The following is a 12,684-nucleotide window of genomic DNA, read 5'->3' on the forward strand; positions in this document are numbered from 1 at the left end:
TCGCAAAGTTCAAGGGGGCCGAAATCCTGAAATTTTTTTTTAATTCTGTCTCTTAGAGTGGGAATGCACCTGCAATGTGAATTTCAGACCCCTCCATGATTTCTAAGTGGAAGAACTTGCAAAATCGCAGGGTGTTCAAATACTTCTGTTCCTCATTGTATGTTGTACAGTACAAGTGTGCATTATATTATTGTGATTATCAGTATTGTAAAGTGAAATGAAAACATAAGATACCAGTAATTTTAAAACTTTGTCTTTTTAAAACATGACTAAAATGTTAACCATGCTATATGACAATACAATACAAGTAAAAAAAAGATTGTAGCTAGTTCTAAAACAAAGACATAACTGCTAAATTGTGGAAAATTACATCTGCAAATAATTAACTCCCTGTAAAACAACCATCTTTTAGTGACTTTCCCACCTCTTTACTTCTCATACCAGTTTTACCAGACAATTCACTTTTTCACAATATAAATTCTCCTATCTTTTAAAATTACAACCAAAACAGCACATTAGCGGGACATTGAGAATAAAATGAATGCAGGACATTTACAAAAGAAAAAACATTTTATGCTGTATGTGGTTTAGCTATGTGAGCGTGTGTTGCGTGGTTGTCTTTAACTCTATGCAGTCTAGTAATAAGTATATGACTAATAGGAATCAGGAGGGGGTGGAGTGGTTTAAACAAACAAATACAGTAATTATATAATAATAAAGACACTAGTAGAGTGCCTCCCCCCCGCGCCACCAGCACCGAAGTAAGAATGAGATTATGCCACCACTGGTGATACTCCCACTGTCTAATTGCAGTCACCAAAATGGTTCCAGAAGTACTGGACATAAACACATTTTTGGATTTCAGATAGTAAGAGTGCAGTTTCTCACAGCAGCGCTCGGCATTTAAGCAGCATGTACTTCATCTTCATTGACTGGACCGCTAGGCCACCAGCTCACACGTATAGAGAAAAACAAACTTGTGCATGAACAAGAGTGAGCACGATTGAGACACTCGTTCCTCATACAAACTCAAGTGTTTACAGACCACACACTGAAAAGCTTAAATGTACCTCATATGCAAACACTTTCATGCTTGAGTGCCCCCTACACACGGGTAAGAAAAAGGCTGCTTTTCGGCAGCGGCCTTTTGGACCAGTCAAAAGAAGTCTCTTGTGGTACTGAGGCTTGTGAAGGATAAAGGGAACAAAACAAGGCAATGAAATGAATGAAAGAGGTGAAGCAGGAGCCAAGGAGCGCGTCTGAATGGCTGCTTGTGTCAGAAAGGCTTTGAAAAGCAGATCTGGTAAAGACTGGACTGCAATGGAAGAGGATAAAGTTACTGTTAATGTTAATGTTGCATTTCTGTCACTTCCTAGCTCTCCCTGGGCCCAACAGACTGGTGGATCGGCCTGTCCACTGGGCAGCCTGGGGAGGAGGTCAGGTGTGTATGTTGTGGAGCTTGTTCAACATTTCCTCTTGCTGCCACTGACACTTCATTCAACATTGTGAGCACAGAAATACTGATGTTGTTACGACTTGGGGGCATGTTCCACAAAAGCTCTTTGAAAGCATTGTTTTATAAATTATTGTGAGACATGATACAAATCACAGATAAATGTATAAATGCTACCAGATTTTCAAATGCTCATGCTTGTTTTGCAGTGCATGATTTGAATAGTGAAACATATCAAAATGAGCAAGACAAAATGGTCTCATGGTAAATTGTAGCTTACATGTTACACATTTGGTGAAATGGGGCCTGGTTTTCTGGGAGAAAACAACAAAAAGCCAACAGACATTTGACAATAAAGTAAATTATTGTAATGGCACATTTTTTTTTAGTAATTGAAACTGAATACATAAAATAACAAGCAAGATCTGCTAAAAAAGAAAAGGGGCCTGCAGAACCAGACCATCTAAACAAGCAAGCCTACAGTTACAGGTTCAAACAGTAAACAAAACCCTGAAGCTTCTGCTCTGCTGTAAAGACATAAAATAGCACCAGATGAAAACTTCAGCTTTGGGTGCTAATATGAGGAGACTGTAACCTTCCTCACAGAAAATGGAACAAAAATGTCATATTTCTTTGATGTTGTCCACATTATTTTTGTTCATCTGAGGTTTCACTAGCAATTTTTAACCAAGTTTTTAATCATGTTTATGGCCTCTTTTTGGCATTGGTATAATGGTAGCCACTTTCTAACCTCCAGATAATAGTGGATGGAAATGGTAAAAAAAAGCTTTACATTTGAATGAAAACTTGAATAAAATCAAAACTTAAATCACAGTCAGAGCAGTTTGCGGTGTGAGGTGGGCTAATAGTGAGAACTGAGAGTTTATCAGTACAGTGTAGTACACTTGTATGAGTGTGATTTGATGTGACTAGTCAGCTGGTGATACTGAGCTTTGATAAGACAGACAGATGTGAATGTGACTTCTGTGTTCTGCCGATATAAGTTTGTATGAGCACACAAACCATTAAACTGGGACCCCTGGATTGGCTGCTCTTTAAATCCTAGGTGGGGCGGTGAAGGTCAGGTTCTGGGGATGAACAGGTGGACCCATCACAGGCAGGAAAACACAGAGCACTAGCTGCATGATTGAAAACACACTGACAGTTTCATTACACCCGGGACATCAGCTAAGGCTGTAGCAATGCTAAATGTGTGTGTTTGTTTGCAGGTGGAGTGACAAAACAGAGGTCGACTTTGTGAACTGGGCAGAAGGGAGTGTTCGTGGTGGCCCTAGCAGAAATGGGCTGTGTGTTACCATGTCCTCTTCATCGGGTAAACACATCCACATACAGAAACACGCACTCATGTACGTAGTGTCTGCTTGTGCATGCTAGAAGGTGTTGGGGGTTCCCTGTTACTCTGTGTTGCAGGGAAGTGGTCAAAGAGCAAATGCCAGGATCTTCATGGCTATGTGTGCAAGAGAAAGACTGTGTCTGTGGTGGAGACTCCCAGGCAGCCGCGCTACATCGGACGATGTCCGGAGAAATGGCTGTACTTTGGACATAAGGTTCAGACACACATGGATATGCACACATAGACATGCTCTTGAATCATTCCTCCTACAGCATGATAGAAACAGTTGTTGTGGAACATCTGTCACAGCTAAAGTAAAGTTTTACTATTTTAAGACTGTCCACTTATTTTGCTTTAATGGTGCAAATCGTTAAAAAGTGGCTCATTTTACTCTGTTTTCCCCCAAAAATCTGTTCAAAAACAACCACCTCTCTAAATTCCCAGCTGCTTCTGGGGTTGAAGCAGGATGTTTGTGTTTACGTTCGCTGTTCTTCAGTGAATAACCCCCCACTGATGGTTTAATTGTTCGTTGCTTCAGTAATGTTTTTAAGCCATAAAGCAACATTTTTAAAAGTTTTTTTTGGGAATGTAATAATCATAATTTGGATAATTTGCCAACCTTTTGTCTGTTTCTTGTTTCACCAGCAACATGAAAATACATCCTCCTCTGTCTATCTTTTACTTTGAATCCTGAACTCTCCAAACAAGAGTCCTGGTGGTGAGAGGGGAATAATGATTTGCATTTCACAATGTGATATTCATGTTTTGTGTGGGATGTGTGTTGGTAGTGTCTCCTGCTTCACCTTCCTGGTAGTGCAAAGGAGGGGAAGAGTTGGACAGATGCCCAGTCCATCTGCGCCTCATTTGAAGGCTCGCTGGTTGCTATAGAAGATGAGATTGAACAAGGTAGAGGCAAAGTGAAGTGTACAACCATCTGGTAGATGCCTAATTTCATTTATAATCATATACACATCAGACAAGATCGCTTTGTGCTCCTCAGGCTTTGTTGGTAGGTAGAGAAATACTCCTGTTTTCTTATCTTTGTTTTTATTTGTCTCTTGTGATGCCATCGTTTCTGCAGCCTACGTCACCATGCTGCTGCAGGGCAGCTCTGTTGGCGTCTGGATCGGTCTACGGGATGAGGACACCATGAAATGGACCAATGGAAAACCAGTCAGCTACACTAACTGGTCTCCAGTTGAACCAAAGAGCTATCTCACTGTAAACTCCTTTATGTTGGCCTACACTTCTAGCTAAGAGAAATGTAACAATCTGTTGTCTGTTATTAATTGTATAGTTTATCTTATATAGTCATATAATTTTATGTACGCAAGGTTGTACCATTGACATTTGTTAAGAAAAATTGATAATTCCACCAATTTGTGCATTGTACAGGCCTCAGACGTGCTCTAACTGACATTCATAGATACTGTCTATGCAAGCCGAACTTCTACAACTATAGCCACTCAAAATAATTTCTCTGTCCTTGCATAGACAACTACAAAAAAATTGGACATAACAAGAAATTGTTGACCAGTTGCAGGTGACCGTACAATGCGAACAAAGGTGTAACCACAGTTTTGTTTGTGTAACATCAGTCTAAAGATGTGTGAGCTGAGACAGCCTTCATATAGTAAGTGTGCCTTTGTGACTGGATTTGTGTGTATGTGTGTACTGTTATGCACTTTATGAACTCCCAGGAGGATGTGTGGCTGAGTGGAGCTGCTGATGAACCACTGTGTACTGTCTTGTCCAACAACCACAGCTTCCACCTGACAGGGAAGTGGTACGATGAGAAGTGCAGCGAGAGTGGGTATGGCTTTGTTTGTCAGAAACCTCAAGGTAAGATCCCATCAGCTTCTTTTTCTTTGGTTTTATTCTGTGCAGTCATGGCCAGAAATATTGGCACTCCTACATTTCTGTCAGTTAGCGTACCACGTCTTCCAGAAAATTGATGCAATCACAAATTCTTTGGTATTCTCATGTTTATTTCTTTTGTTTGCATTGGAAAAAAACACAGAAAAAAGCCAAACCTCATCCATTCCACATAGAACTCCAAAAATGGAGTGGACAAAATTACACCCTCGATATAAAAATCATGTTTATTTGGGAAGCTGCAGGAGGCTTGCACAGCTGGCTTCTACCCCCTTTCCCCCAAATCTCTACAACTGTGGTGTGTGTAAAGTTAACATGACCCATAGAGCCGCATTGGCCACATTTATGGGAAATATGCCTGATTGAAATATTGTCCTGTAATGAAATAAGTACACAGTGATGCCAGTGATGGTGCAGGGGGTATTGATTAAAAATGGAATTGATCGCTCAGATTGTTAATGTTAAATGAATAATTCAACATTTTTGTGAATGTACTTTTTCATTTTCTTGCCACGAGTTAGATGTGAAGACTAATACCACTCTGTCAGCCAATAAACATTGAAGCTACACCCATGAAACAGTCAGCTTAAATTTGCATAACATGTATATATTGGAAACAGGGGAAACTGTTTCCCAAACATAATAAAAATGTGCCTATCAGTACTTCTAATGCTCACTAATAAACACATTTTGTCTGGTTGCTTAATCCATAAAAAACCCAAAGTGTAAAAACTACAAATTATGTGCTGGACTATTTCACAGGCCGGCAACTGCACAATAATGCCAAGTCTCATGGAAGTCACTGCTCAGCTTTCTAACTTCTGGCAAAAAAGTGCATTAATCCAAAATGTTCAACTTCTCCTTTACTTGATGTGAGCGACCACTAACCAATCATGAAATGACTGCATGCAATATGTCCCAAACACTGAAGAAATTATTCAGATCCAGCCCATCGTTATCTTACATTCTTCCCACACTCTTCTCTTTCGCCTTATTTTTCTTGTTACAGATACATCCAAACCCCCCACCCACTCCTATCACCACCCTCTCCCTGACAATATTGATTATGGAAGCCGCACCTACAAGGTTGTGTCTGGCAACATGAGCTGGTACGACGCGATGCATATGTGCATAGAGAATGATTCTGACCTAGTGAGCGTTACAGATGCCTACCACCAGGCTTTCCTTACTGTCCTTGTCAACAGATTGGCAGACCCCCACTGGATTGGACTGTACAGTCAAGACGTATGTATCCTTCCATATAATACACACTGTTGTGTATGTCTACTATATTTTGTGTTGGAGAGGTGGTAATATGTGTGTTTGCTTTCTGCAGCTTTGTCTAATAGAATAGTTTCACACTATAAGTTCATTAACTTTTTTAAACAAGAGATAGATGAGAAGATCGATCCCACTCTCATGTGTGTATGATAGCTACAGCCAGCAGCTGTTACCTCGCTTAGCTTTTTTTTCTGACATGTCAGCATGTCATCAGGATCCTGAGACTGGCAAGGGTGGCATTCAGTGTCCTATCCCACACTGTTATGTAGTACAGTAGACAGCTAAACGCTAAAATAATTGAGGAAAATCATAACATTTCATTACGTCAGTTTCTGTCTTTTGTTGCTCTGCTGTACCATATAAAGTGTGAGCCTGACAGAACCTGTTGGTACCTGAGGGTTTGGGCGAGGTTTACACAGAAATTTCGAAATTATATTCAAGTCCTGGTCAGGTCTGAACATGTATGTGAGGCTTTAGGCAAGATTGCTGGAGCGCTCAAATGTCTGCTTTGTTTAATGATAAGGGGAAAAACACCATACAAACCTAACCACGTTGAGCATAAGTCGAGTTCAGAAAGAAATATGTGCCCTGATCCATGCACTAGTAACATATAATGCACTACCTGACAGGTCTCAACTGCCTGCTATATCATTTTGAAAATTTTAAATTGAGTAGTAAGTACACACAAAGTTTAGAGCAGAATAGCTTCTAAATCTTAAAAAGAAAGAACCCACAGGTCTGAAGTACAAAGGAAAGGTATCCCCTCCTCAGCCCTGATGGAATGGCTTAGTCATGGAGAGGAATGAACCCAAAAAGAGAGAGAAGTGATTCTCACGCTCCTTCTCTTTTATGTTTTATCTTGGCTGCTCTGGTTCAATGTCTGTTGCACAAGCTGCCCACAGTAATTGTTCTTTTAACATTCATTAATTCAGTGACCATCTGAAGAAGAAAAATCATAAGTTCAAAAGAAAAGAGATGCTCGGACAGTCACAGTCGTCGTCCTCAGTATATTGTATTTATTCTGGATAGAGAGCATGAAACATATAAAGCTGCATGTCAAAATCAAACTCCAGAAACAGCTCCCGACTGATAGATCTTAAATCTGCATGTTATCAGAACAGAGACCTTGAGAGGCTCCACAGTGAACCGGTTAAAGCCAGCTTCCCCATACACACACACACACACGAGACTCAGGCTGCTGGATGAGATAATACCTCACCTCACACGTCCTTAATCTTCCTGACTGATGGAACTAATCGTCCTGACAGAGACAGCACATACCGTATCTGTATCTTAACCCACTGGAATCTCTGACCCATACATGACTTGTGAATTTCTCTCACACCATCTTAGATCAACTCTAACAAATAACTATTGTATTTTTTATAGTTTAACTGTGATGACTGCTTCAAATTATGTTGCTTGATCATTATACTGGAAGACTAAATGTGTCCCTTCTGGTGAGTCAGTAGCTGGAATTCCCCTCAGAAACCTCAACAAAAGTGTGGGGCATGTTGCTTCTTTGTTAAGAATTCAAGTAAACAGTAGTCTATTATGAGATTTAAATGTTATAATGCTATGACATTGGAAAAGCAACCTACAGTACAGTAAGCATGATCAAGAGTTGCTGGGAAGATTTCTCAAAGTTTACCTTAAACTTTGCAACAGGAATTGAAACACACATTGAAACATACACAGTGAAAACAAATACTTAATAGAAATTTAACATGTATACAGCAGCAAAGATCAGAGCAGTCACATGTCCACTTAAATGTCAACAACAATTTGATGGACACATTGGTGTCACTTCTTCTTTTCAGAGTGGCATCAACTATCAGTGGTCAGATGGCAGTGACACAGTGTACACACACTGGGACGCAGCCGATGACGATGACGACTTTGCGTTGGGAGAGTGTGTGTACATGGACGTGAACGGAGGCTGGCGGAGAGCTGACTGTGAAACTCCACTACCAGGAGCCTTGTGTCACGTTCCCCCACCAAGTCAGTGCCGCATCAGTGAAACAACAATCACAGCACTCCACACTGCATCTCTTGTTCTTGGTTTCTGTTACACATAATACCATCTCCTGCTCTTCCTCACAGGGAGCAAACCATTTATCTCATATGAGGTGCAGTGTTCCTCGAGGTGGGTGAAATTTGGACATGGCTGTTACAACTTTGAGCCTGTGGTGCAGAAACTTACATTTGAAGAGTCCAGACAGCACTGTAGGCAGAAAGGTAGGAATTCATAATATGTGATTTTAATGTCTGTGTTGTTGTTTTTTTTCTAGATAAAAATGATAACATGATTAAAAATTTGAAAAATGAAAGAACCAACTGCTTTATCAATCTAATCTGCTGGTTGGAATGCATGCCCTCCCCCTACAGGTCAAAGGGAGGAGCTGCTCTGAAAAGCACCAGGGTTAAGAAAACTGACACTTGCACTGATTAGATGAAAAAAGTTAAATCCTCCTATGTCATATTGACCATACAAACATAAGTATGGTATAAAAAAATCTCACCTAACTCTCAGCAAAAAAGTGAAAAAATATGCTATAAAAAAATCTCACCTAACTCTCAGCGCAATAGTGAAAAAATATGTCAAACTACTCATTCAAACTGCACAGAGGTTTATTGTGCTGCTGTCTCTTTCTAGTCAACACCTCAGATGTCCTGACCATTGAGAGTGAGACAGAGAATCGTTTTATTCTGGAGCAGCTGTGGTCATTGGGCTTCCTTCACCAGACTGTGTGGTTGGGGATGTACTTCAACACTGACAGTAAGGATCTCTCCCATCCCCATCAGATGATCACGACATTCAGAAATCTGTTTCATTCAGTTGTGGCCTCTGCTTTTAGCTGATTCTATGGCCTGGGTGGATGGTTCACCGGTGGATTACACCAACTGGGCCAATAAAGCCCCAGACTCCAAGCTGCTGACTACAGATACCTGTGTTACTACCAGGGTGGTTGATGGTGTATGGCACCAGTCACAGTGCACTGAACGGCTTGGCTTTGTCTGCAAAACCATCTCAGGTAAGTTGAACAAGGGGCTGTAGCTCGGAACTCCAGGACCCATTGAGAGAATACTGAGTCCCTTTAGTCGAACTTAGCTGTGAGCTGTGTAAAAATTGGGAGTACAAATAAGATGATGTAAGAGCACAAAGGCAAAGGCCCTATTTACTTCAGTTTGGGAGTGGGTTTTATTCAAGGACTGAGGCACAGTTGTATGGAGTTGTTAAAGTGATCATATCCATTATAGCTGGTATAATGATCATTTTCTGTTAATTATTGATGACATGACTACTAGCAAGCGAAAGGGGGTGATTGCAGTGATGAACCCACAGATAATTGTCACCACACTCTGCAGTTTCCCTCAAGCTCTACGTCTTTCAGCTCATTTTTGTAGTGTTTGAGAATTAAACACAGATACAATGAGGATGCAAGTGCTAGTAACATTATGTAAAATGTTATGTGGTTGCCTAAAGTCTAGAGAAGTGAGCTTGTGGACAGAAGGGCGCCACTTCAATCCCCAGACAGGTGTGTGGGACAAGTGACAAAGCAGTGCTTGCTTCACCCTTATTCACACCACTGCTCTTAATCCCCACCAGCTCCAGTGTAGCTGCTCCCTAGCCACAGGTCAGTCTGTGGTTGTACTGGGCAACTTACAGGTGTGAATGTGGACAGGGTGTTCCTGAAAAAGAGAGGTGGCCTCTCAGAGAACAAATATATTACTCAGTGTTAAGCAGTGGACATTGGTGAGATTAGTGAAAGTACACGGTGATGGTTTGAGGTGCTAAGTCAAAATGATGAGACACATGTCAAAAAATATGACACTGCCTCTAATGAAACTGCCTAACAAATCAGCTGGGACAGCCACTCTAGGTTAGTCTACAATACAGTGTAGATGTAATTCCAGGTCATTCTACCAAGTACAGAGAGTGGGATATAAGAAAGCTTTTAACAAGCACACGGTCAGAGAGTGGGAATTTTCTGATATAACTGGTCTGGCAGAAATAGATAACTAGCGGTAACAGCTGGACTGTGGAGTGGGATTAGACATTTAGATGAAACTGCTGCTCGAGCTACAAGGTCAAAGGTCAAAGTGTTTATTTGTCATATGCACAGTTAGGAAATGTGTTTCCCTGTACAATGAAATTCTTACTTCGCCATCCACATGAATGCCACAAAATACAAATGAAATATAAAGTAGATAAATAAGTAACACAAAATCAAAGGCACTTTAAGCAGCAGCTTAGCCTGAACAGATATGATCCAGATATGAGGCTGGGTCAAGCCAGTCAGCATTTACTCTTTGCTTGAGTGATGATAGGAGTTAAAAGCAGCTTTAAAGTACAGTATCTTAGGCACAGTAGCCTAGGGCTAGTGAATGGTATTACCTGTCATGGTGCTCAGCTGATTTACATGTATGACATCATGGCCTTATACCCACTGTGGGGCACAGTCATAGATCAAAACATCATTTAACATGTACACTGGGTTTCCATTAGAATGCTCACCCAACACCCTGACAATAGGGTAAAATAAGCTTATCCTAACAACTGTTATAATTTTGGCTGAACAATTTTAGAACAAGATCACATTTCATGGCAGTGAGTTTTTGATAGGTAATATTAGTGTAAGGTTTCTTATCAGCTCATCTAAATGGTCTAATTCCCCAAGATAGTACGTTATATCAAACTTCCACGTGTTCTTTTGCAGATGTAATGACCGAGGTAGAAGTGGAGCCACTAAATGGTAATGTGTCCTAATTTGAGTGACTTAAAGACTTGATTTGAAAAATGTAATGTGTCCTTTAGCAGTCCTAAGCACATTGTTTCATATTGGGGGGCTGTGTAAAGTTCAGTAATGATTCAGTATATGATCAAACATGCTAAGAGTGATTTATCATGTAGAGATTCATCTGTGTTTGTCTTTATACATGCAACCAAAGAGTGACTTCATAAAAGCTATCATGTTGTGTATTTCAGGTTCACATCATGGTATCATCCCCACTGCAATGCTGGTGGCTGTACTGATCTTTGTACTGCTGGCAGGAGCAATGTGGTTTGTGTATAAGAACTCTGCATGCTTTCATGGGCTCCCCAGGCTTGGCAATGCTTACTACAGACAAACCAGCTCACAGGACACAGAGTCAGATGGAAACGTGCTGATCACAGACCTGGAGGCTCACTCAGGAGAATAGCACTCAGTGGCTCCTCTCTGTTGTCCTTCTGTTCTCTTTCTGTCTCTCAATGCCACATGACACTGTAAAGCTGTGACGCTGACTCCTCAGGACAGTACTGAGACAATGACGGCAAATATTTTATTCTTAAATATGAGAATGTGTTTGAAGGATCCCAGTTGCTCAGTAGGGTTTTCATTTACCCAAATAATTTAAATGAGTCAAATGATATGAAGATGACTGAAGAGCCCACATTTGAACTGCTGTGGCGGACTAACAAAATTCACATAAATGAGAATGTTGAGGAAGGAATGCTTGAGAGTTTTAAACTTGTTAAAAGAGGTACTGAACATTTGTTATAATTCTGTGGTATGTGTATGCAAACACATGCTAGGAAAACAAATTGGATAATAAAGAAAGGTTTTACTTAAGATTCAAACAGGTGAAGGAAAATCTTGGTTTACTTGTCAAAACTTTTATTGTCATATATAAAACAAAGAAGGTCCAGTGATATTTCTGATGTAATTTTCTATATTTTATTCAGAATCCAGCAGTTGTTAGAGCTGTATGTGTGATACAGCAGCTATATCAGTATTACTTTTGTATTTTGTATTTTTTTCACATTGTATGTTCAAAACTAAGAGAAAATGTGAGACATGACAAATTGAGTTGTATTTTGCACAACTATGGTTTTGTTTTAATAAATTTAAGGTAGGCCTAACTGATTTGTGTAGGGTCTATATGTTTATATATCTGCCTTATATGTTGGGCACTGTGTTTTGTCTTCACTCTGTAAATTAAATGTTATAAACGGTACAATGTCAACCATACCAGTTTGATCACTGTCTTGTTGTGTTAAAGCACAGGAGACTTAGAAATAGAGGAAATCCTTAGTGAAGGCTTTGTTTGCTTTTTATGTACTGTAATTAACTTTTTTTGTGTAATAGAGCCTAAAAATTTCACCACAGTATGGCCACAATTAGCTAATTCCTTGATATTGTACATCCTCATTACATATGTGTGTAACTTGGGTCAAAGAATTCGTACAGTAATATCTAACCATGCACTCTCTATACCCACCTGAGTTTTTTTGTTTTTTGCAATTTGGATCTTTTGCTTACATTTTTGGCAGTTCTGTGCTGTATCCTTAAAGGAAAATGAAATACTTCATGTTTGCTTGATTGTGTTCACTGTCACTACAAAGTGGCAAGGTTCAGAGAATTGCTGCCTTTTGTTAAAGTCTAATAAAATGACAATAAAATAATTTTCGCATTATGAAGAACAGCCACAATTGGAACAAGGTGAAACTAAATTCATTTTGTGGTGGCTCCATTAAAAAGTTCTAGGTCAGATAAAGTATAGTCCTTGTGGGCTGTAGGAAGATACTCAGCCTATTGAAGATATGGGAATTAGGCCAAGAAGGTCTAATTTTCAAATTAGAGTACCTTTGTTCTCCAAGTCACCCCTGATTGCCTTTGGTATTGTATCTTTTCTTGTTGTAATAGATAACATATATGGTCTCTGTGGGTGCAATGCT

General features: G+C 40.0%; 1 protein-coding gene across 1 annotated transcript in view; it reads left to right on the forward strand.

Annotated features, from left to right (window-relative positions):
- Positions 1-12,299, forward strand: part of pla2r1 (phospholipase A2 receptor 1) — a 30,941-nt gene extending 18,642 nt beyond the window's left edge. Inside the window, exons 19-31 of the mRNA XM_020606202.1 lie at positions 1,377-1,441; positions 2,683-2,786; positions 2,885-3,021; positions 3,596-3,713; positions 3,889-4,028; positions 4,508-4,649; positions 5,692-5,927; positions 7,784-7,964; positions 8,067-8,201; positions 8,620-8,742; positions 8,822-8,998; positions 10,685-10,720; positions 10,954-12,299. Of these exons, the coding sequence (XP_020461858.1) occupies positions 1,377-1,441; positions 2,683-2,786; positions 2,885-3,021; positions 3,596-3,713; positions 3,889-4,028; positions 4,508-4,649; positions 5,692-5,927; positions 7,784-7,964; positions 8,067-8,201; positions 8,620-8,742; positions 8,822-8,998; positions 10,685-10,720; positions 10,954-11,168 (1,809 nt within the window). The 3' untranslated portion in view covers positions 11,169-12,299. The remainder of the gene's footprint in view (positions 1-1,376; positions 1,442-2,682; positions 2,787-2,884; positions 3,022-3,595; positions 3,714-3,888; positions 4,029-4,507; positions 4,650-5,691; positions 5,928-7,783; positions 7,965-8,066; positions 8,202-8,619; positions 8,743-8,821; positions 8,999-10,684; positions 10,721-10,953) is intronic.
- Positions 12,300-12,684: the final 385 nt, after the last annotated feature.

This window comes from Monopterus albus, unplaced genomic scaffold (assembly GCF_001952655.1).
Source record: "Monopterus albus unplaced genomic scaffold, M_albus_1.0 scaffold4.1, whole genome shotgun sequence".
NCBI classification, from domain to species: Eukaryota; Metazoa; Chordata; class Actinopteri; order Synbranchiformes; family Synbranchidae; genus Monopterus; species Monopterus albus.